This window comes from Diadema antillarum, unplaced genomic scaffold (assembly GCF_040938485.1).
Source record: "Diadema antillarum isolate AM-2024a unplaced genomic scaffold, OU_Dant_1.0 scf00000120, whole genome shotgun sequence".
Classification (NCBI taxonomy): Eukaryota; Metazoa; Echinodermata; class Echinoidea; order Diadematoida; family Diadematidae; genus Diadema; species Diadema antillarum.
Genome location: NW_027271009.1, coordinates 551,878 through 578,383, shown reverse-complemented (window position 1 = coordinate 578,383; position 26,506 = coordinate 551,878). Strand labels below are relative to the sequence as shown.

Here is a 26,506-nt window from a genome sequence, read left to right as displayed (position 1 = left end):
TGTCCTGTGGGTGTACATAATCAAAATATAAAAACTGACAAAATATCTGGTCGGGAAAGGGGTTGCCAGACCGCTTGTTTGCAGGCATAAAACCTTGTTTTTGGTCAAGGAGTCTGCGCCAAGACTACACTGTCCCATAGGCCCTGTACTGTAGCGTCTCCCAACAGGCTGACAGACAGTGCCAGTTAGTGCATGTAGTAGTCTTGGCGCAGACTCCTTTACGCCCAACAAGGGTTATTGCCTGAAAACTACCCATTATACCCTGGGACCCAGGGTAGTTTGCATGCATAAATTGACCACACACACACCCACCCCCCCCCCCCCCACACACACACACATACACACACACACACACACACACACACACGCACACACACACATACACACACAATTATGTTTACACATGACTCTATGTACAACTGTATATACCATAACACCAAACATGTTACAATTAATAGGTTTCTCATTAATGCAGCCATAATACCTTGCACATAATAAATGTCAAACCTATAAGATGTTCATACCTTTTGAATGTTTTACATGGATACTATCAATACACCTTTAAGGAACACTGAAGAAATTTGAAATTTGTGTGAAGTTGTATTAGGTTTTATTGGCCACACAGCCTACTCTTTCTGTATGATGTATTCACCTTATGAGACTCAAATAGAGCTTTTCAGAAAATGCTGAAAAACCTTTGTTGTGAGTACACTGGCGTAGCCAGGGGGGGGCGATGGGGGCGGTCGCCCCCCCTAAGATTTGGACCGGGGATTTGGGAGGCGGAAAAAAAAATGCGTGTATACTGTATGCATGCACATGAAGCGGGTCTCCTTTGCAACCTTTCATCAAATAAGATATTTTTTTGAATATTTCACTCAAATTGTGCACCAGATCGTTGAATTTCAATTCAAAATATGCAAAATCTCTCGTGCTTGGGAGGGGGAAACCCCCTCCCAAACCCTCCCCCTCTGTGCCTCTTTCCCTAGCTTAGTACACTTTTTAGATTTGCACAAAAATTATGAATAATTCTGAGTGCACAAGACTTATCACTTATATTCCGAAAACTCAAGGTTCCCTCATGTATAAGGGGAGTTTCCCCTTTTAATCGACCCTTTCCTCCCTCAGTCCCCCCCCCCCCCTCCCCATCAGTTGGTGTTTTTTTTTTTTGTGATTTCCCAAATGTTGATTCCATCAAATATGCGTATACGAGATATCTCAATTTCAACCTAAAAAAGGCAAAAGCTCCATCGGAAGGGAAGGGTGGAGATAACACTCGCCCACGCCTTCTCCCTGCTCGCCCGCCCCTCCCCCCCCCCCCTTCCGCCATGCATAGAAGTAGACTGTGGCTATACCCAGATCGCTTTATTTCAATTCTAAAAACGCAAAAGCTCCGCGAGCGGGAGGGGAAATCCCCCTTCCCCTAAGCTCTACCTCACTAGACTTTATACATACACACAGATGGTGCACATTCGGAATAAGAGCAAAATTCCGTGATTTTAACACTTCGATGAAAAAGTATTGCACCAAAAATTTGCACCAGATCGCTGAATTTCAGGTCTGAAAACGCAAAATCACGTTCGTGTGGGAGGGGATATGCCCCTATCATCTACACCCTCGTGTGCATGCTTTTTCTGTTTGATTGCTGAACAGACAGCGTTCATGATATTCAGTGTAAGAATTAATACAAGAAGATTATTTAAATGATACCATTTTATAGGCATATTGTTCAATAATAATCTACACTAAAATATACTGCAACCTTAAACAAGTGGGACTGTTTCAACTCGTTAAAACACGCAAAAACATGCATCAAATTGCACCATTTGCAACATCAAAATGCAAAAAGTTCTCCCACACCTTCCCCTCCCCCCTCGCTCGCTCCGCTCGTTCGGGTTCAGTCGCGTTCATGATATTCAGAGAAAAAAATTAATACAAGAAGTGTATTTAAATCATTCCATATTACAGGCTAATTGTTCAATGATAATCTATATCAAGATATACTGCAACCTTAAACAAGTGGGACTGTTTCAACTCGTTAAAACACGCAAAAACATGCATCAAATTGCACCATTTGCAACATCAAAATGCAAAAAGTTCTCCCACACCTTCCCCTCCCCCCTCGCTCGCTCCGCTCGTTCGGGTTCAGTCGCGTTCATGATATTCAGAGAAAAAAATTAATACAAGAAGTGTATTTAAATCATTCCATATTACAGGCTAATTGTTCAATGATAATCTACATCAAGATATACTGCAACCTTAAACAAGTGGGACTGTTTCAACTCGTTAAAACACGCAAAAACATGCATCAAATTGCACCATTTGCAACATCAAAATGCAAAAAGTTCTTACCGTGGGAGGGGGGACACCCCCTCCCACACCCTCCCCTCCCCCTTCGCTCGCTCCGCTCGCTCGGGTTCAGTCGCGTTCATGATATTCAGTGAAAAGAATTAATACTAGAAGTGTATTTAAATAATACCATTTTATAGGCAAATTGTTCAATAATAATCTACACCAAAATATACTGCTACCTTAAACAAGTGGGACTGTTTCACGTCGATAAAACGCGCAAAAACATGCATCAAACTGCACCATTTGCAACATCAAAATGCAAAAAGTTCTTACCGTGGGAAGGGGGACACCCCCCTCCCACACCCTCCCCTCCCCCGCGCTCGCTCCGTTCGCTCGGGTTCAGTCGCGTTCATGATATTCAGTGAAAAAATTAATACAAGAAGTGTATTTAAATCATGTCATATTACAGGCATATTGTTCAATGATAATCTACATCAAGATATACGGCAACCTTAAACAAGTGGGACTGTTTCAACTCGTTAAAACATGCAAAAACATGCATCAAATTGAACCATTTACAACATCAAAATGCAAAAAGTTCTTACCGTGGGAGGGGGGACACCCCCTCCCACACCCTCCCCTCCCCCTTCGCTCGCTCCGTTCGCTCGCGTTCAGTCGCGTTCATGATATTCAGTGAAAAACATTGATACTAGAAGTGTATTTAAATGATAACATTTTATAGGCAAATTGTTCAATAATAATCTACACTAAAATATACTGCTACCTTAAACAAGTGGGACTGTTTCACGTCGATAAAACGCGCAAAAACAAGCATCAAATTGCACTATTTGCAACATCAAAATGCAAAAAGTTCTCACCGTGGGAGGGGGGACACCCCCCTCCCACACCCTCCCCTCCCCCTCGCTCGCTCCGCTCGCTCGGGTTCAGTCGCGTTCATGATTCAGTGAAAAGAATTAATACAAGAAGTGTTTTCAAATTATACAATTTTACAGGCAAATTGTTCAATAATAATCGACATCAAAATAAACTGCTACCTTAAACAAGTGGGACTGTTTCACGTCGATAAAACGCGCAAAAACATGCATCAAATTGCACCATTTACAACATCAAAATGCAAAAAGTTCTTACCGTGGGAGGGGGGACACCCCCCTCCCACACCCTCCCCTCCCCCTCGCTCGCTCCGCTCGCTAGGGTTCAGTCGCGTTCATGATATTCATGAAAAAATTAATACAAGAAGTGTATTTAAATCATGCCATATTACAGGCAAATTGTTCAATGATAATCTACATCAAGATATACTGCAACCTTAAACAAGTGGGACTGTTTCAACTCGTTAAAACATGCAAAAACATGCATCAAATTGCACCATTTACAACATCAAAATGCAAAAAGTTCTTACCGTGGGAGGGGGGACACCCCCTCCCACACCCTCCCCTCCCCCTTCGCTCGCTCCGTTCGCTCGCGTTCAGTCGCGTTCATGATATTCAGTGAAAAGAATTGATACTAGAAGTGTATTTAAATGATACCATTTTATAGGCAAATTGTTCAATAATAATCTACACTAAAATATACTGCTACCTTAAACAAGTGGGACTGTTTCACGTAGATAAAACGCGCAAAAACAAGCATCAAATTGCACTATTTGCAACATCAAAATGCAAAAAGTTCTCACCGTGGGAGGGGGGACACCCTCCCCTCCCCCTCGCTCGCTCCGCTCGCTCGGGTTCAGTCGCGTTCATGATTCAGTGAAAAGAAATGATACAAGAAGTGTATTTGAATTATACAATTTTACAGGCAAATTGTTCAATAATAATCGACATCAAAATAAACTGCTACCTTAAACAAGTGGGACTGTTTCATGTCGATAAAACGCGCAAAAACATGCATCAAACTGCACCATTTACAACATCAAAATGCAAAAAGTTCTTACCGTGGGAGGGGGGACACCCCCCTCCCACACCCTCCCCCCCTCGCTCGCTCCGCTCGCTCGGGCTCGGTCGCTTCGCTCCCTCGCAGACTAACCGCCCCCCCTAAGATGAAATCCTGGCTACGCCGTTGTGTGAGTAAACTTCAGTTTAAGACCAACCACAACAGCGCTAAAGGCCAGTTGTATAACACAGTTAAGTAAACATTTTCATCAACCGTGCATTAAACATAACTCTAATAAAGTTTATGTCAACAAGTGGGATGTAGCTTGGATTACTTCTTTTTCTCCTGCTTGATATCCTCTTTTAGATACAAATAACAAGTCTCAATCCTAATATAAGATTCCTTTGAAAACCTCAAACTAATAACTTTTTGTGTTTTTGGCTGATAAAAACCACCCTTTGATGTATAAAATAGGCAAGGATTACAGCATCCATGCCAACATTTCCTTTATTTGACTCTAATAAATTCCAAATCAGAATAAACTGCATAACATAAGGAAGGAGCTTAATGGTTTTGGAAATGATATTGATCAATTTTCATACTCAGTAGTGCATGTCACCTCATAGTTTTGGACAAATATCTGCATATCTATAATACTAATGAACATGTAATTACGGTGTTCTATATACATGTATTTCTTCATTGGAACCTCAAATAACAAGCTTCACAATAGAATGCTAACTTTCTGTAATGGAAATAAACAGGCCAAGAGCATTTACTTTGATCTTGTGTTCTCTTCATCTCTTCAGCGCTTTTTTTTTTTGGTCATCTTCTTATTTCTGGAGATATACTTTATTTATAATAGTTCCCAGCCCCACACAAATGGTGTCACATACTGCAAACACTGCCAATGACCGTGACCAGTACACACCAAGTTGAAACATGATAGCTCTCTTTTTATATAGCATATAGGCTGAAAGTATTAACTTGGTCTTGTGGTCTCTTTATATCAGCAGTTTTGTCAACTCCTTATTTCTGGAGATACACTGTACTTCATCTTCAGTTCCCCAGCCCCACACAAACAAAACTCAACCTACGGTGTCACACACTGCAAAGAGCGCATCATAGTATATGATTGCCGTTAACCCGGGACATATACACACAACGTGAAACATAAAATTACCAGCTAAATGAAATGTTAGCTTAATTTCTTTTCTTTAACAATAGCATGCACGTTGAGAGCATTTACATGTTGTGTTCTCTTTTATATTAGAATTTTTGTCAACTCCTCATTGAGATACTTTGTCTATCCCCCTCCCCCCCCCCCCAAAAAAAAAAAGATAATACTTCCAGGGTGTCACATACCATATACAGTTACAATGCAGGTCCTAGTTCATATTTATGATTTAGTTGTCATTCAAAACCATGGCAATTACACATCAAACCATGCATCACACTCTATATATGGAAGACTAAAGCTTACATAAATTACGTATAATGTAGGCCTAGGCATTGCACATGTTTCAGTTGCAGTCTTATGTTTCCTGAACTGACCAGTATTTGGCATGAATTTATTTCATATAATATAAAACATAATTTCACATTTTAGTCTATCATACAGTATAATGCATGATTTGAGAAACTGAAGTCTACTCACAACAAAGGGTTTATTTCAGCATTTTCCAAATATATATATATGTATATATATATATTTGTCTTATATGGTGGATACATAATAAAGGGTAAGCAGGTTGTGTGGCCAGTAAAACAGAATACAATTTCACACAAATTTCAAAATCTCTTCAGTGTTCCTGCTTGAAGGTTCACTGATAGTATCGATGTAAAACATTCAAAAGTTATGAACATAATAATTATAGGTATGTACGTGCAAGGTATCATGGCTGTATGGAGAAACCACTGGTCATGTTTTGTGTTACGGTATTCTTAGTATACATAGAGTCATGTGTGAATGTGTGTGTGTGTGTGTGTGTGTGTGTGTGTGTGTGTGGGTGTGTGTGTGTGGGTGTGTGTGTGGGTGTGGGTGTGTGTGTGGTCAATTTGTGCATGCAAACTACCCTGGGTCCCAGGGTATAACGGGTAGTTTGCAGGCACAAACCCTTGTTGGGCGTAAAGGAGTCTGCGCCAAGACTACTACATGCACTAACTGGCACTGTCCGTCAGCCTGTTGGGAGACGCTACAGTACAGGGCCTATGGGACAGTGTAGTCTTGGCGCAGACTCCTTGACCAAAAACAAGGTTTTATGCCTGCAAACAAGCGGTCTGGCAACCCCTTTCCCGACCAGATATTTTGTCAGTTTTTATATTTTGATTATGTACACCCATAGGACATTCATATAAGCCAAGTTTGGTCCATGGGGTAAATTACACCCGCCGGAGGGCCTTTTCGGGGGGTCCCTGGGGGCCGAACCCGCCCTCAGGGACCAGGCTGACGGGCATTTTTTTAATGAGGAGGGTGGCCCCAGCAACTCTCAGGGGTCAAACCTTATGGGCTTGATGGGGTAAATTGACCAGCAGCCAGCTCTCAGACTATAAGGCCTGTTTTAACAGAGACTTTCAAACTCGAGTTACCGCGGCAGCGTCTCGATAATCTTTTTTACTCCTGCTTGTTAAAACGGTTATTGCTCGGACGTTTTCACGGTAATTTTTGCTTTTTGCTTGTGTAATCTCTGCTGTTTTATTGTTCGAGGCACAGAAGTTTGTTCTTCCAGACGTTGTCGCGACTCTGCTGTGGTAATCAAGTTCTGGTAAAGCAGGGCTTAAGATGTGGGAAGGATTTTAACGGCTTGCACCTCATCAGTATCAACAAAAAACAACAACAACAACATCATCAACAACAGAAAAACAACTACAACAACAATGAGAACAACAACACTATACCATAACAAATTGTTCACTGTTTGTTTTTTCCACTGACAGGGCATGTTGTGTCTGTCTTCATTCTCCACACATCTCCCCCACCCTTGGGTGGCAAGCTCGCTGCAAACACAAAGTAAGTCAAAGGCTTCCTCTTTCGTGTTGCAAATATAGTAAAAAAAACAAAAAATCTTCACTGAACGATGCATGCGCCGATGTTGTATATACGCCTATATACTATGCAGCAGTCTCGAAGCATCCAATCAGCTGCAAGCACTTTAGACATCACCATGCAATGCCATGGTAACTGCAACTGTATTGTAGGCCTATTCCTCATTATATTTTGAAGAAAAAAAAAAGTGTTTTGAATTGAACGAGCCCCTGGGATGCAAGCCTTGATATTCCTTTCAGCATCACTTTTTTTCATATATCACAACCGCCGCCAACAGCATAAAAATATCAAAACAGTTAGCAACTATTCAGTTAGCCTTTGCTATTAAAATTAGACCGAACGCTCTACAAATATTGATAGACATACAATTAGCTCATTCAAGGCTCAATGAGCCACAAGAGGCTCGTTTTCTGCACTCACAAAATATGGCTTCCCGCAAAGTACCCCTGCTGCATATACACTTTACTTCTAGGTTGATTCACATGTGATGATAATAATGATAATGATAATGATTATGATTATGATAAAAATGATAATGTTAATTACAAAAAATAACAATAACGATAAAGACACTAATAACAGTAACTACGCACATAATACGAGTTCGAGATGAAAAGAATTGAACAGGCAAAAATAGAATTACATTATTTTTTCTCTTTTTTTGCGTTTTTTATAAATGTAGATTATTTTGTTGTACTCTTTTTCTGGTTATTGAGTTATCTGTCTATTCAACCACCCCCCCCCCATTTTTATTCACCTATTTGTGCCTTACTCTGTGGAATTGGATGGGATCTGAAACAAAAGACAGGGCTATACAAATTTCGACACGGCGAACATGGAGCAAAGTTATCACAACAAGCTGTGGAACAGGTTTATGTGTGTAGTCTTCCTTGGATGCTAGAACACAGCCTGCATGTCATTTCAAGCAATTATACCTTAAAAGCATCCTGTCATTAATGAAGCGAAAAAGGCTGTAATGGTTCGAACATTTTAAGTGCAGCTTCACGCCGATGACATTCAGCACGATGCCGGTAATGAATTAATAAATTAATGGAAGTGGGAGAAAGGTGATTATGTTCTCCTCTGCGAAAACTGTTACACTATAACAATATCATTACACTTTTTGCCTCCAAAAATGTATTTTGTGTCAGTGTATATTAATTGCTTAGTTATAAAGCGTTTATCTATAGTTATCGATGTGACAATGGTCGATCTCTCTGTATGCATGTATACTTAATCGTCTTCTTTTCCCTTCACCATCTCACTCTTCTTCTTCAATTATCTCTTTCTTCTGGGATATTAGCACAAGCGTGAGCCATCAGCTCAATAGTCACGTGATCAGCGCCACTGTGTCGCTGGAGAACGACGGCGCCGTAAACTTCAACGAACCGGTCGTCATCGTTCTGAAAAATGGCGAGGTACGGGTTAGTTGTAGTGTCCTGATTGTTGTTTGCTTGTTTGTTTGGTTCTTTTTTTATCTGGTGCTATTCTCTCTTTTATTCGTTCCTTTTTTTCAGTGAGTGGCAACTATAACATCATCTCAGTGTCGACTTCGCTTGATTACAAGATGCCATATCGCTGTCATCCCAAGTCAAGCAAAGTGCCATCACCTGTACCTTAAAATACGATATATTGTATGTTCTGGTATACACATTCAGTTCAGTTCAGTTCAAATTTATTCGGGGTTTTTTTTTCACAATAAAATGATATATAAACATAACTTTCACTTTCTTCAGTGACAAAATGATGCATGTAAATTTATACAAAGAAAACAATTATTAAAAACATACAGTAAGGATACATTGCTATAGTTGGTGAAGTAATGAAAGAGAAATAAGTGTCGATATGTATTGTGTGAAAAACGGGGGATCCACTAAAAAGACATAGCTTGTATTATATCTACTCGTGATTATCTGCTCATTATATAATATTGTAAGTATCTATTCCTTATAGATAGACTTCAAGTACTCTTGATATGTTCTGATGACTACGTTGTTGATTTGTTATGATATTTGTATTTGTGCAAGCGGGGAAAAAAAAGAAACGATGTACTCTTAAATTTTGAATGTGTTAAAGTAATTCATTCATTCATTCATTCATTCATTCATTCATTCATTCATTCATTCATTCATTCATTCATTCATTCATTTAGCCAGTCATCAGTCAGTCAGTCTGTAGGTCAGTAAGTCAGTTAGTCAGTCATTCCGTAAATCGGTCAGTGGTGTACTTATACACCCACTCCATGCTTCCACGTGTTAGCAAATAGCAGGATACGTACAAAAACGGAGCACATTTCGTGATTTGAGTCTTTTAGACCAGGGAGGTGACCTGGTGACCACCTCCCTGTTTAGACGTGTAGTGCATGCAGACAGCATTAGGCCCTATGATGAGTGCGACTAAAGACAAACTTAGCGTGTTTTTTAATTTACAAACAGCATAAAAACAAACGGTTCTGGAAAGGATGACTAACAAACTCAAACTGTGTTGATGATTTTCAATGCCACTCAAATAATCAATTGATTTTGTTCGCTTTCATTCGAGACAACACAAAGAAGAAGAAAAGAAACAACATCGCACGTGAATATTTATGCAGCGGGAGGCAGACATATAGATGAATCCGACTTCAGAGCACTTTAACGTATGGCGGCCATAATGGCGGGGGGGGGGGGGCTTTCCAATGAGAACAAAAGCACTTTCAATGGGTTATGCAATGACCCAGGTGCTTTGCTATGTCGGCGCATAAATTATCTTTTGTTAGGAATACGTGAAGCCCCCAGCAAGGGTGGGATTTCACGGAGCACGCGAACGATTTGCGAAGGACGCGAATGGCAAAATCCAGCATTCGCATTTTGGTCTGCAAAAGATCGCCAAACGAACGTGAGGGTTCGGAAGCGTCGTCAATTGTTCGCGAATGTCGTTTTTACTTCGGCGAGAATTTCAAAACAGTTTGAAATTTTCTGCGAACCTTTTCCGCACACTTGGTCGTGATTTGCTCGTGAATTGTTCTCGAAAGTGTCTTTAAAGCCTCGTCATATGCGCAAGACCTTCGCAAGACACGCGCGATGTTCGCAAAATGTTCGTGAAACCCCAAACAGACTCCGAAACTTTGGAGAATGTCTCGCGTATGTTACGCGAAATCTGCGAAGTTTTTCCGATCATTTTACGACGTAATCGCAAACTGTTCGCGTACCTTTTGAGACATTCTCGCGAACGTTTAGCGCACGTTTGGGGGATGTATATACGTTTTCTACAAATAAAAATCGTAGCATACACCTAAACATCAAACAATTATAGTAACAAAAGAAATTAAAGACTAGCAAAGAGAAAGAAATATTTAATATACAAAAAAAAAATTGCAGAATACAGTTAAAATTAATCTAAAGTATGTACAATTTTATTTGAAGTGCAATTTTTATCATCAAAGTGCAATTTTTATGTACTTATACTTTAGGAAGATGCTTCCAAAATGTTTAATGAACTATTTTCAAATGAGTGATAATAGAAGATATGATATGAGAATCAAAGATAGATTTACATTGCCTTATGCCAGAACTATGCCATCATATACTTCTATATTTTTTAATGGACCCAAAATTTGGAATGCTATTCCGGTCGAAATAAGACAGAGTTCATCGCTGAATGTGTTTAAAAGAAAATTAAGATTGCATGTTTTAAATCAGTATGCCGAAATGGTGTGATAAACTTTTTTCTTGTAAAACATGTCAGTGTGTGTATGTGTGTGTGCGCGTATGTATGTGTGTATTAACTCATAAAGAAATGTATTCATTCAATACTTTAATATCTTATGAATGAAATAGTATTGGGACAGGACTTTTATATAAGGCATAGCCTTTCTGTCTGTCTCCGAACACTTTCAAATGTATTGTATTTTCGTACTGATGCTTATTGTGATCATTCTTTTCTTGTTATTATGGTGTTGTCAATTTTCTGTATTCTCCTGTTTGTTTGTTTTTTACAGAAAGTGTTGAATAAATCTGAATCTGAATCTGAAAGTATAGAGATTATGTGTTGGAGGAACTGCAAAAAAAGGAGATACGTCCTAGGAAAAAAAATGTAGGCAAGCACACAGTAGAAAAATGAGAGAAAAAGAAAGGAGAAATAGAGGAAAGAAAAAAATTCAACTCAAGACAGCTTCCACCTCTCCTTGGGTACATTTTCTCCCATGATTATTGAAAAATTTTCGTTGTTCGCATTTCCGTCGCGTGTTCTTCGTGTACGTAACATGCTGTACTTTAGCAATGATACACACGACATTCGCACATACGTCGTGGAAACCTCGCACAAATTGCGCAAGAATAGTTTTCGGCTTCATTGTCGGAAAACATTCGGAGAAAAACATTTCCGAATGTTGGATTTTGTCATTCGCGTCCTTCGCAAATCGTTCGCGTGCTCCGTGAAATCCCACCCTGAAATTACCATAAAAAAGTACCCAAACCGAATTGGTCTATAGAGTCACTCGCCGTCTATTTTGCTGGGTGTTAATGTGTTTGTAAAATATCATTACATTTTTATGTAGGCTGTATCACACATGCTTTAAAAGTAATCTTCTTACTATAGAAAGGTTTGTGAATATCTTTAAAAGAGCACGGGACAGGCCCTCTAATTGCACGGTTCGAGGTCACATTGGTTTATGATAGATGATACGATGGAACCCGAGTAGTATTACTCCCATCAATGTGCTTACCAAATTAGCATGTATACAGTGCATTTTCACAAATTTGATGGCGAAATTATTGCGAAACCTTGACATCGCGTTGTCGCTCTTCTCCCACATCTGTCGCTGGTGTCGAATTCCCGATGGTGATGTAAAACTTTGTTCCAAGGCTAAATTTGTAACGATGTTCCATCAGCCGAGTCTTGGTCACGTGGGAATACGCGGGCGACTGCTAATTTGGTACAATCTTTGATTATGTCGGTAATCCCATCATTCATATCATGAAAATAGTATCATTCTGGATGTTATCTGAATAAATGAAGGATTTGAGATCGAGAAGAAGATTAATTTGATTAGTCGAACCCCAAACCTCCGCGCCGCTGCTGGGTAAAAGGACCTCTTTTTTCGATATCGACTGACAATTACATTGTTCCATGCTGTTAGAGGCCATATTTTGCATCCACACTGCTTCTTATTCAATTCAATTCAATTCAAATTCTATTTCATTTTTCGAAAAGAACAGAGATATTTCACTTTCCTTGGTAACAGGGAATAAGGTTACGTGAATAAAACAAAGTAGTCCTTGACGGTCCATTTGAAAATGCAATTATAGCAATGTCTTTGGAGTATTCCTTATGATTTTGGATCGTTTGTAGACTACGGGCATGAAAGTTCACTGCTCTAACCTATATTGATTGATTTCACACACACACACACATAGACACACACACGTATACACACACAGCGTTAAGTGTTGTTTGGTATTGTTCTCATTGTTGGTTGTTACATTTGCTTTGTTTGTCACTGTCATACCCGTAAAAATACTAATGAAATGATGATAACGATGTGCATGATAAAAAAACCCCACAGAAATAGGATAAAAATAACATTTTCTATCCGTCTGTGTAATGTGTCTATGTCCTGTTTATTTGTAATTCCCCATTTTTTAGTAAAGATTTTGCTGTGATTATGAGACATGATATTTTGACGTACCGTAGCGTATAGCGTAATTTCTAAATGAGTGTTTTAATACGTACTTGCCTTAAATGGGGTGGTCTAAGAATACTCCTGTCAGATTATAGCTTCCTGCCCCATGCTGCTTACCGCCCTGCACCCTGGATTTCAAGATATGAAGACTATATAGAGTATTCGTGCACATACTTTCTTTAAAACGTTTTACTTAGGCCTATATGAAAACGCTTTACTTAGGCCTATATATGAAAACGTTTTTCTTATGAAAACGTTTGCAATAAAATGCTTATTTCATGTTTTGTAGGATACATGTTCTTTTCCCTCAGGAAGTTGGTGAACAACAAGGATCACTGTGTGTATTTTACGACTTCACGGCCGAAAAGTAAGTAACATCATTGTTTTCAACATAACTTTCTTGGTTCAGTTTCATTCACAATGGGCGTATAAATGCCCAACACATGCCATAGAGGAAATGATTTAGCTGATATACGACAAATATGGAAATCAATATGTGGCTAGTAGAAATATGTTTTGTCATTCATTTGTCTGTACAATGGTTTATAATCTTTTGCTTGCAACACTGGTGCCACAGTCGTAGCTGACACAAGAAGAAATAACATTAGTGTTTGCGACCTTACAGCTGAAAATTCAGAAATACAAAGAGAAGAAAAGTTTCTCATTGAACGTGATAACAGAGTGAAAATATGTGATTGAAGAAACAAATGTTCACGTGGAAAGAGAGCTAACATCATGGATGTCAATGAATGAAAATTCTGTATTCGACTCAAGCAACAATTGGATGTAATGAAAAGAATAGTCAGAATCAGGATTCATCTTCGACACAAATATGCCATACATTAGTCCGTAAGTACTGATCCCCGGTAAACATCAGAGCATAATTCTATTCATTAAGTCCCATGCACGCAACTTGAAATTGAAGAGAATTTCACTAAATGTTAAAGCCAGTTGTCAGCATTAGATCTGAAACTATTAAAGATCAACGACTATTACCATAAAGGGCCCAAATTATTCAGTGGCTCACAACACACAAAATGTGATGACTCGCGTGGATAAATATCGTGTTTTCTGTGATTGCTGTAATACGTATAAGTCTTTATCTCTGCCTGATTTTGCAGCTATAAAGTTATGTAACGCAACGTCACAAATCAACTGATTTTGTTTACTCGGAATTGCATGCCTTTCCCTCTTCCTTTCCTGACTTTTGTTTTGTTTTGTTTTGTTTTTTTAATTCAAAGTGAAACGGGGGCGTGGTCCCAAGAAGGTTGTGACGTCATCCATGTGAACAGTACGCACACGACGTGCGAATGCGATCACTTGACCAACTTCGCGCTTCTACTTCAAACCACCGATTTCGAGGTACGTCGGGTGCTCAAACTACTTACCATGACGATTTTAGTCGGCAGCTGTATGGGTAGTATATCACTTTCGAAAGCAGTGACTGATCTTGTGACTACTATTAGAGCATAAAATAGTTATGATGTGTTATCGCTTGAGCTCCATGTCACCTTCGTAGATTTTAGTGACACATTGAACGGTAATCCACATTAACCACGAAGTTTGCATACCATAATCAACAGTATGGTCAATGTAATAAGAACACTTCATTAAAAACAAGTCTTATGATTATGATACTAGATGACGATATAGATAAGTAATTTTTGCTTGGGATAATAATATGTTGTAAGTATATGCATTACTTTGCAGATTGTAAGCCGATTGTGAATGTTGACGATTGGCAGATTAGACTGTTTCTCCTAGGAATTTATGTCATCATACTGTCATAGATACTGCATTTCAGTGAACCATAGTACTTAACATTGTTGTCTTTAGGCGATACAACTTAGTGTAAGTTTGTTACTTTGTGATCACATCGACTTGAAGCATAAATAAAAGCTCTTACTTTCAATGTATAGCATCCGTGACGGATATGTACAAGGAAATCTAGTAGTCGCTTTAATAGTCTAATGATAATCTCATTTGGTACGTTTCTCCTTTTGGCATGAAATAAAAAGAAAGACTCCGTTCGTTTTTATCTTCTTTTTAGTTTAATCCCTCCAACATTCAGATCCTTGTGTAATAAACACATGCCCATGCACACGTCAAAAATACTTGCCGCAATAGCAACATGCACCGCTCACCACAGTAGTCACTCTTAGAATGATGTTGGCTTTACGTTTTACAACAAACGAAGTAGATAGTAGGATTATACTTGAAATTCCGCATACCGTATTCATTCCGTGTTAGATTTCCGAGAAGGATGAGCGCATTCTTCAAATCATCTCTCAAATTGGCATCGGTCTGTCGCTAGTGGCGCTGTTCATTGGCTTTTTCACCATTGCTGCAACTTACAAGTAAGGAAGTTGTGAATAACAAATTATACCACAATATACTGTCGATACGAATGTCGACCCTTGTGACAGATACTGTTGTCTTTCTGCGTAGAAATTGTTTGGATTTGTTTGTTTCTTTGTTTCAGAGGAGGAATAGCTCATCCCTACCAATCCCTCTCCTAAATATGATTTCAAAATATCTTAATGGTTCATCATAGTTTGAAGTTAGTGATTATGTGCCTACAGGAGTTGTTTGTGTGTTTGTTCATTTCCATCTGAGAGATGGCTGGATAGCTCATATTCAGCTACGTTAAGCTGGTCTTCCATGGGGTCCAGTTGGATGTGAGGTGGGACCACTTCACCGGGTTAAACACCCTGCTCTTTGCGATGAATGAATGAAGCGGGATCTTTTACGTGCATGAGTTGTTACTCTCTCATACACGGGACCTCCATTTTATGTCCTATCCGAGGGACAGAGTGTTTTGCCTCTTGCTAGAAGGGACGGTATGCTTACACACAACACTGCTCAGTCCAGACTCGGGTTCGAACCCGGGCCGCGTGATCGTGAGGCAGACGCGCTACCGACTGAGCCAACTCACCGCCACATCCCAAATCCCCCATCCCCCAAAAAGTCACTTTTACATTCTAATGTACGAGTTGATGTCCTTTCTGCCGGCAATTAACGCTGTTTCGCGTAAGAAATGAAGCCGCAATATAATGATGATGCGGTGAGGGTAAGGTTCGACAGTTGCAAATGATATGCATCTGCGTCGTCACTGCATTCAGATGTTGCTGTATCCCCCCCCCAAAAAAAAAGATGATATTAATAGTATAATACATAATGTGTGTTGTTGTATGGTGATGAATAATGTTATTTTCAATTCTTCTTATTTGTTTTGTGTTTTTTTTTTGTTGCTTTTTCTTGCCCTTTCATTATCTCGCCGACCGCTCCACAATTCAGGAGTCTTCATAATCGCGAGGCCGCCGTCATCCACTTGAATCTGATTGCCGCCATGTTTATAGGTCACGTGATTTTTGTTGCCGGCGTGAGTGATGTCGGTCATCAGGTAAGGAGACTTGTCAAGCGTCAGACAAAGTTGTTACTGATGTTGTTGCTCAGAGAACCCCTGGGAGACATAGGATTATATCACCAATGCGATATTATCAATACGTTGCAAAACTAAAACTAAGTGAAATGTCATAAAAAAAGAGGAATGTGTTAGGATCAGGAATCAAGTCGTATTGTCTCATTAAAAAAAAGACTAAACGCGATAAAGAGGGGAAGGGCGTAAGATACATCAATTCCAAACAAAGTTGCATTATGCGAGAGACTGTTTCGTGGAAAGTTATACCCACTAGTATACGAGTTCATGTATGTGTATCTACCTACGTATGTGGTTGTGTGTGTGAGAATGAGAGTACGTGTGAGAATTCTAAAGAAACGTGTTACTCTGTCAGGAAAGTTTTAGTGCAATGATATTATGAGAAAATCCAGCAAGATTTTATTACACTGTATAATAACACAGTGAAAATGATCAATGTTCACTCAAGAATGTTATAGATATATTTTAATCATGTCCCTCTTACGTAAACAATGTCCCAATACAATACGCAATGCTGTCACAAAGAACACACAATAACACCAAAGTAACAATTGTTAAACAATAATACTCAGGGATCACAGCTGCATGTATATGTATTGAAGTTGGCTTTTCCTTTAGCAATGGACACAATCTTTCGATACGATTCCATCACTCCTGTCTCTGTTTATGCCGATGCAGACACGATGTCGAGCAGTAGCCATTCTGATCCACTTCTTTTACCTCGCAACCTTCTTCTGGATGCTCATGGAAGGGGTGTACATTTACTTCCGCGCCACGAGCGTCTTCAAAAGCAACAAACGTCAGCTGATAATCTACCATGCACTCGCATGGGGTAAGTATCCAGTGCGCATGAGCACAACTCATCATAATCAATCATGGTTATTTTTAACTGCCATGAAAAACGGTTGTCGTTTAGGTGAACCTGACTTAAAAGGCAGCGTTTAAAATAATACAATGAAAAATGCCTTACAGTACTTCTACAGTATTGTCATCTAAACTCTACAACCACAACGTCCCTTTAACCATTATCACCTTCGGACTGCTATAACGATAATTTCATTTTACCATTATTACTACTCCATTAATATAGCTATTGCTTTACGACACTCTTTATCTGGCTTTCACAACTACCATCCATACTCCTACGACTGCTACTACACAGATTGTAATACCACCATTCCACCTTTGCTAGTGTCAACTACCACCAGTCCACCACCACTAGTCTAACTGCTTCCCCTCGCGGACGTCTGATACTCTGTATGTTGCCATTACAACTACTTGAGCTTATATGGTACTATTTTGTGCTCCGACTTTTTAGTTACAGTGGATCTTATACTTCTACCACTATCTGTCTGTATCCTTTAGGTAAGCAAGAAAAAAAGTGTTCCTTATGTGATAAAGAATAACTGTATTCATCACATCCGTTCTCTGGCGGGTCTCTGATTAGTAAACTCTGTCACTCCTATCAGCCACCTGTTCATATACAGTGCTGCCTGTGGTTTGAGATGGCGGTCCTGAGAACGATGAAGAAGGTTAAAGTAATGATTCTATATTCTCTGCAATCAATTTTATGATGACTCGAAAAAAGAGGGAAACCGCGAAAATTAGTACAACACCATTTCATAATGCTGTACATCTCCAAATCATAAAGAAAAATAACGGGTGTAGGAGAGAGAACAAACAATGAGCATGAAATACATGTGAGAAGTTCGATCACGCACTGTTAATATCTTCCGTCTATTTTTGATGTAAAAATATTTCTTCACATTAAATTTCATATGGATGTTTGTATCGCAGGGTTTCCAGTCCTTATCGTCATGATCACAGCTGTGACAAACATTAATTTCTATGGGACATCTTATGCCTGCTGGTTGTCGAGAGAACGGGGTGCCATATGGGCCTTCGCTGGACCCGTGGTCGTCGTCATAGTGGTAACACCATAATCTTCTCATTGTTTGTTGATTGGAGCAATAAATAAACAAATGAATAAATGAATACATGCATACATGAGTAAATACATAAATACATAAATACATAAAGAAAGAAAGAAAGAAAGAAAGAAAGAAATGAATAAATAAATAAATAAATATATATATATATATATATATATAAATATACATGCATACATAAAGAAAGAATATTTAGAGAAAGAAAAAAAAGAAAGAGACAAGAGCAACGCTAAATTATAAGATTGCGTTTTAATCAATTATTTTTGTTTTCTCTAATCTGTCTCTTGATAAGATGCTCATTGTTCTCCTTCTTTTGGCACATACCGAATGAGTCGTCACTACTGAGAAAACTGCAAAAAGACTGGTTTTGTTATCATTCTCAAAAACTAAAGACGAAAGGTAATAATGATTGAACTACCTAACATTCATGGTCTCGCCGTGATATAATAGTAGATCAAAATAATCACAAAGATATTCATATTAAGAATAAATAAGTGTCAAGTGGAGAAAATTGCAGACACATAGGCCCGAATTCACGAAGGTGGTACAAATGAAACCATGGTTTAAATTATGGACAAAAACCATGGAGCGCCAAGTGTCGCATGGAATATTTCGTTACGAAATCAGTCATTTCGTCGATGAAATGATTATTTTGTAACGAAATGACAACATTTTGTAGCTAAATGAACATTTCGTCCACGAAATTATGATTTCGTTAACGAAACGGTCATTTTGACGACGAAATGGTTTTTATCCATGGTTTAAACCATGGTTTCATTTGTACCACTTTCGTGAATTCGGGCCATTTAGTGCACGGAGAGTACATAATCATTTCCCTGACCAAGAAACTTCCCTCCATTTAGATGTTAATCGGAAGATCAATATCCCTTTTTTTAATTAAGAAGCAGTACAGATGCTCAGTGTATGCCGTTGCAGAAGAAACTTTTGACGCAATCACTTGGCAATTGATTCGTCTGTGATACCTCAATTTATGTCACCACACCACTCGTTGTCGTCTTTTTCTTATTCAGTTCAATTTAATCTGGTTTGTCAAAAATACTGCCACAGTAGCCGACATGCTGAATTTACAAGTTAAAAACATGTACAGCATAGAAAGAAAAACAAAAAAGTTCCAGTATAATTAAATATTAAGAACGGAGGTAATACAACTTTGACAAATACATTGAGCAATATTTATATCATGATTAGATCCGAGTACATGTACCCGTAAATCAAATAATCAATAAAAGAATATTATTGTTAGATACTGTGTGAGGTTTATCCTACCGAATCAAAAACATTATACCTTTAATGGAAAAAAATAAATCTGTGGAAGATTTTGTTTTTTTTCACTTCCACCTTCCACAAATCGTTTCCTCTCTAGGCAAACGTGATCATACTCGTCATAGTCCTGCAGAAGTTCCTCTCCATCAAATCTATGAGCGACAAATCAAAGTTTGAGCAAGTGAAGTAAGTCACGTCAAATCAATATAAGTTTTATATAGTGTACATGGATGTATGTACGTATAAATACATTTATTAATTTCATAGATACACATCATATATACAAACGCATGTCTCAAGTATATAAATAAATGTGAATATATCCATATGTATATAATAGTGACAATGATACTGCTGCTGCTGATAATAATAATGATAATGATAATGATAATAATGATAATAATAATGATGATGATAATAATGATGATAATTATAATAATAGTACTGATAAAGATGATGATAATAATAATGGGAAGTCAATACTGTCTTGTACTACCAGAAGTGAAGACGAAATGGTACATAATTGAAATATAGCAAGAGTATAGCCGCCTGCCTACAGGTAGTGTTTGTAAGACAAAACTTTGTAGTGAAAGTGGTATTTAGTAATTGTAGCGAGGACAGGATTACAGACATGCACACATTTTCAACTGTTCAAACGGGGTTTTTATTTTGCTCTGCTTTGCTTTGTTTTGTTTTGGGTTTTTGATACAGAAAATCCACTCGCGCAGTTGTGGTTTTGCTCCCCTTGCTGGGAATCACGTGGATGCTGGGTTTCCTAGCAACAAGCTCCTCCACCATCTTTTTTCAGTACGCATTCGCTATTCTCAATTCCCTCCAGGTATGTCATTCCAAGGAGCTTCCTTGGTCATTCCCTCGCTCCAAGTATATCATGTATTTAACTCTGTGAGTACCATCGGCAACTTGTTTTTACGCAATGCTCGGGGGAGTCTGAGATGGCGGGACCCTGAAAGTGTTATTGCGTTTCGGAGAGAGTTAATTATTGAGATTTCACCGTCGTCTACATTCGTGAACCAGAAATGAACTGATTGTTGTAATCGCGGGAAGATCTGTAAAGCGTATAGTTGTAGAATCAACAATTATCAACGCTAATTCGTATGGCAGGACTGTTCACGACAAACACTGATCATGACAAAGATCTTTGTAACCGATCCACACTCAAATGCACATGATATGATAATAATAATAATGATAATGATAGTGGTCTCTTATTAAGCGCTAAAGTCCATCAATAATGATGCTCATGGCGCTCTTAATATATAAAATAGCAAATGAAATACAAACAAAAACAAGATGCTTACTATACATAACGAAATCAATCTCAGAACATGAGATAAACCCTTCATGTACAAATTATACAGTAACTTATACAGTGTATAAAACGACTCAAATTATAACAATCACGTTCATTTACGATTGGGAATTAAACAGATGTGTTTTAAGGAGTTGCTTAAAGGAATTGGTTGAGGAAGCCTGACGAAGTCTGTTGATATTATAGCAAAAGCTTTCTTAAAAGACTTGCCTGACAAAGTGGGCTACATATTTTATCTATTTATTTATTTATTTATTTATTTATTTATTTATTTATTTATTTATTTCTAATCTTTTTTCAGGGTAGTCCATTCACCAATAAATAGTGGTCTTCCATGGAGCCCTGAATAATATTGATGAACATACATTAAATAGCAAAACGTATATACAGAAGATGACATATACAGTGTAGATACACATCAGCATACTGTACATTGCAAAGTAACATAAAAAAGTACATGCCACAGCAAGAGTTCACCAGAATGCCGAAATAATAATTAAAACGCTATTATACAGGAATGATAAAGCCCAGAATGAATATCGTGTGTTACTTACAAATAGCAACTTTGCTTAAACAATCTCTTAAATGAATATATATAAGAAGCTGATCTAATTGAATGATCTATATAGCAAGTTCCATTCAAGTACAGAGGATACGATTGGGCTGCACTTGTGACAATCAGAGCGAAATCTTGGCACACGTAGATTTCCACTGTCTGTTAGCCTTGTATGATGTTCATGTACATCACTAGGCTTAACTAAGTGCACCTGAAGGTACGAAGGTGCTAAGTTATGGACGCATTTATATATCATCATAACGCAGCTGAAATCAAAACGTTTGTCTAGTGTCATCCATTTAAGACTTTTGAATAAATCAGACGACGGTGTGTCAAATGTTTTGTCCAAAATTATTCGTGCTGCCCTCTTTTGAATTTTTTTATAGCTTAGTCGCATGGGATTGAAATCTGTTTGACCAAACAACAGAACAGTAATCAAATTGTGGTAACACTAGACTATTATAAAGTAATTTTAGGGATTGTTGGGGCAAAAAGGCCTTCGCTCTCTTTATCATGCAGACACTTTTTTGGGTACGTTTACATACATTTTCGATTTGTTTAAACCATTTCAGTTCTTCATCTATTAAAACGCCTAAACATTTAGTGAACTGAACTCTTTTTAATCCGACTACCATCTAATGAAATACTGAATTTTTCAATTTTCCCGAGATTAGCACGGGAGCCGATAATCATGACAGAAGTTTTGTCAGTGTTAAGGACGAGACGATTTTTCTTAATCCACCCCATTACTTTGTTTAGTGCAACAGTTATCTTTTCTTCTAAAACTGTTGCGTCATTAGCACTGACAGTGAGGGTCGTATCGTCAGCGTACATATCTATAACACCTTCTGAAGTACACTCGGGTAGACTGTTGACATAAATTGAAAATAAAAGGGGACCAAGAATTGACCCTTGAGGTACACCCAATTTAATAGTTGAAGGGTGGGACTTGGCTCCTTTGAATTGCGTCACTTGCTGTCTGTCACTTAAATAGGATTTGAACCAATCTGAACCAATCTACAGTCGTCTTGCTACACCCTATACACTTTAATTTATGTAAAAGTAGGTGATGATCTACAGTGTCAAATGCCTTCCGAAGATCTATGAAGGCAACTCCAGAAATTTGATTATTATCTATATTCAAAGACCACTGATTCGCAAGTTTTGCAAGAGCAGTTGATGTGGAATGAAATGGTCTAAAACCAGATTGATTAGGGTGTAGTAGATCATTCACATTCATGAATTCGCTCAGTTGTTGATGTACGGTCCTTTCGATAATTTTACTCACTGATGGTAAGATTGAGATGGGGCGGTAGTTATTCAACGAAGAAATATCTCCTCCTTTAAATATTGGTACTACCCGAGCCTTTTTCCATTTACGTGGAACAACTCCCGTAGACAGGGATTTGTTAATGATATCGCAAAGAGATTCTGCAATAACATTCTTTGTCATCTTCAAAAGTTTGCAGCCGATGTGATCTTCTCCGGTTGCTTTATCTATGCCAAGAAGCGCGATCTGTCTCAATACAAAATATCTCGTTATCATACTTAAGTTAAATTGAGAATGAGATGGAACAAAGCCTTTGTCCTCATCTAGTATCACTCGAGAAGTATTCCTCTGCAGATCTTTTGTAATTTTAGTAGCATTAGATATGAAAAAATTGTTGAATGCTTCAGCAATACTTGCGTTGTCCGATACTTCTGCATCATCAATCTTTATAGTATTGGGAGAAATGGGTGATGATTTAGGCGTAAGTTCCCTCAAGCTCTTCCACATTTTCTTACTGTTGTTACGATTTTGTAAAATTTGGTCAGTGTTATACTGCTTTTTTCTTATTCTCATGAGATGAGTAACTTTGTTTTTTAGATATTTATAGGTATTCCAAAGATCATCACTGTTGTTAGTTTTAGCAGCTTTGAGAACTTTATCACGTTCCGTCATGAGCTTAACAACCTCATCAGATATCCATGGACATGCATGTTTTCTTAACCGCTTTTTGCGCAAAGGTATATGCTTGTTGATAACATTATTGAAAAGAGTCAACCACATATCCCACGCATCATCAACGTCGTCTATATTTTTTATGACCTGCCACGGAGCACTTCTCAAATCACTATAAAATTCCTCCTCATTAAGATTTTTGAATGAGCAAAATTCCGCACATTCAGATTTTTGATGGATCTTTGCACTGAAATAGCATATACCAAATAATGATCACTAATGCTAGTCTCAAATATTCCCCATTCACTGTAAAGTTCTTTGTCTGACACAAATATCAAATCAATTAAAGTAGAAGTAGTATTTGTAACTCTTGTGGCAGTATCAATTAACTGACTTAGTCCGTACATATTTGTATAAAACATAACTTTTTCGGCATTCACATCATGTTGGTGTGGCATATAATTACAATTGGAATCATATGACGATCATGCATTAGGTTCACCGTTTTTATTTTTAAATCCTGAAAATTCGAGTGTTTGTTCGTTTATTCGTTTCCTCAAAATGGTATATGAAAAGCAAAACGTAGTGAAAGTAACTAGTTTGAAAATTACTGATATCGCAAGCATGTTTATCTTTCCTCATGTTCCTGATGGAGGTGAGTCTCATGATTTCTTCCTCGTGTTGAATTTTACTTTTTGCTACTGGTACTGTTTTCAACAATCAACAGGGTGTATTCATCTGCGCGTTCCACTGCTTTTGGAATGATGACGTCATGAAGATAGTGAAGCTGAAGTACAAACGATCCAAGGAACATTTCGATGCCATCACAAGCCAGTCGGTAAATCTCTACGTCCAAAGATAGACCCTCTTCTGGCGATCAAGAATACACTGATGCTGCCATTTATCGGCAATGCATAACCAAATCGAATTCAAAATCATCCATATGCAAGCAGAAACTGAAATTTAGGCGGTTTTTTTTTTTCTTTTTTTTTTGATAATTAGTTCGATTGTCCCTGGTAAAACAACAGATTATCATACAGGAAATCGACTGCTGTCTCTCCACTCGTCCAATAATGAACCACGTACTGTCTCTCTATACGCATTTAGGTGGAGGAGGGTAACAGAAAAGCAAAATGGGCAAAATCAGATATGAAGAGAGCAGTTAATTGGTGATAGAAAGCCCATCACGTCAAAACACGCAACCAGTTACAAGCATGTCTTGATTTCCTGCAGTTTATTTAAAACGATTTGCAGATTAAAAGCCTCGACACACCGAGCACAGTTACGGCAATGGTCCAGGGTTTTCTTGTCTTGTATTTGTTTTTGTTTTTGTTTTAGTTTTGATTGTGTCAAAATTAAGAGCAACAAAATCACCAGTTGAAGATTTATTTAGTAGTAAAATTATTAAAGGGGAAGTGATACTGTAACAGAACCAGATATGGTTCCTTTTGTCTCACCATAGCAAAAAGTCGGACCGTTGCCGTTACCGTGTTCGGTGTACCGAACACGGTACTACCGATTAACCTGTCTTGAATTTGAATTTTATTTGTGCATAAAAAATCAATAAATTGAACTTTAAATGTGTAAATCAATAAGGTATAAAATAATATAAAACCTCGTGTGTGACTGTACTTCTACATCATTATACAGACCACTATTCCGAACTAACTCAGTGCACTGTACGTTCTATTGACATGATTAACACAATCACAACACAATTCCTCTTGTATTATTTCATCAACACACTATGTGATATGATTGTTGCCATATTTATTTTTAACGCAGGGCTCAAGTTTTGCGCGTCCGGGCTCGTCGAACTCAAAAGTAGGACCAGGTGAGTGACGACAGAAATTTTTGTGCTTACTGTGTATTCTGCGAGCTCCCGATTATATTCTTCATCTTTAGCTCCTTTTGTCTCGATCCCTCTCTCTATAGCTCTATATATTTTGTCAGTTTTTTTGTCTCTCTTAAATCATATGTTTATATATCAGTATACATTTACATATAAGTTCATGAACGTGTATGCATCTACGTACGTGCCCCTCTCCTGTTACTCACTCTCAAAATACAGTCTCTACAATACTATCCGTCTCACTTTACTAGTAATTCCTTCGCTATTATCACGTACCATTATAGTTTCCTATTCGGCACTGTTCGTGTTGTCAATATCATCGTCGGTGATTGAAATTTTCCTCGCGTTATATTCCTTCATTCGGGATTCATTGATCATTGATATTGCTGCTGGTGGAGGCTTTAAATGGTTCCTAAACTTTATGTGAGTGTATGCGTGTGTGTGTGCGGGGGGGGGGGGGGGTGCTTGTGTGTGAAATCTAATTCGTGACAGTTCCACATGTCGCGCGCAACTTCAATATTTGCCCGCAGTATTTATTTCAAATATGATACTGGGAAAAATTATTCCGAAGACAACAGTGTTTTTTAGTCGTCTTGGTACTCAGTGACAGAAAAAGAATTATGTTTATAAAATGATAGAATAAAAAAAAAAAAACACTTGGGCATAAATATATAATAAAATGAGAACACCTTATTTGGATATAGCAAACACTACACAATTGTGTGTATATTATGGTGAAATTATGAATGGTAGATAGCAGAATGATATAGAGTTCAGAGTTACGTTATTCTATCTGAAATAATAACATCAATAATAATAACAAGTAATAATAACAATAACGGAGTAATTATGATGATGATAATGATATTAGTGATTTCAGAATGTTATGGAAAGATATCCATACATTATTTTTCACACTATGTCGTGGTGCTCAAAGAGGTCTTTGAACAAATGATTTATGCTGACCATTCTCTATCGTCATCCCCAATACAGCTCCACGACGGGAAGCCTTTAGCGAGTCTTCACCCTCCACCATCGCCACGATGTCTTCGTGATCGGCGTCGGATCAAAGGAGGAACGAACTCGAGTGCGACAAGAAATGCAAGACAAACGAAGTGCATGTGACTCTTGCGAAAGAATGTGTGGTTCATATTATAGGATGAGAGTTACATACAAACTTACGGGAAATACTAGCCACACTACGGCTGTAGAAAAAAAAAAATCAAGAGCGCATTACAGACCATATCATTATCATTATCATGTCGCT

At 38.1% G+C, this 26,506-nt stretch overlaps 1 protein-coding gene across 1 annotated transcript in view; it reads left to right on the top strand.

Moving 5' to 3' along the window:
• LOC139720066 (uncharacterized) overlaps positions 1 to 26,294 on the top strand; it is a 36,565-nt gene extending 10,271 nt beyond the window's left edge. Inside the window, exons 12-24 of the mRNA XM_071631438.1 lie at positions 7,117 to 7,189; positions 8,529 to 8,643; positions 13,199 to 13,254; positions 14,129 to 14,249; positions 15,138 to 15,244; positions 16,185 to 16,290; positions 17,005 to 17,158; positions 18,124 to 18,257; positions 19,660 to 19,745; positions 20,271 to 20,397; positions 24,115 to 24,225; positions 25,173 to 25,221; positions 26,233 to 26,294. Of these exons, the coding sequence (XP_071487539.1) occupies positions 7,117 to 7,189; positions 8,529 to 8,643; positions 13,199 to 13,254; positions 14,129 to 14,249; positions 15,138 to 15,244; positions 16,185 to 16,290; positions 17,005 to 17,158; positions 18,124 to 18,257; positions 19,660 to 19,745; positions 20,271 to 20,397; positions 24,115 to 24,225; positions 25,173 to 25,221; positions 26,233 to 26,294 (1,301 nt within the window). The remainder of the gene's footprint in view (positions 1 to 7,116; positions 7,190 to 8,528; positions 8,644 to 13,198; positions 13,255 to 14,128; positions 14,250 to 15,137; positions 15,245 to 16,184; positions 16,291 to 17,004; positions 17,159 to 18,123; positions 18,258 to 19,659; positions 19,746 to 20,270; positions 20,398 to 24,114; positions 24,226 to 25,172; positions 25,222 to 26,232) is intronic.
• Positions 26,295 to 26,506: the final 212 nt, after the last annotated feature.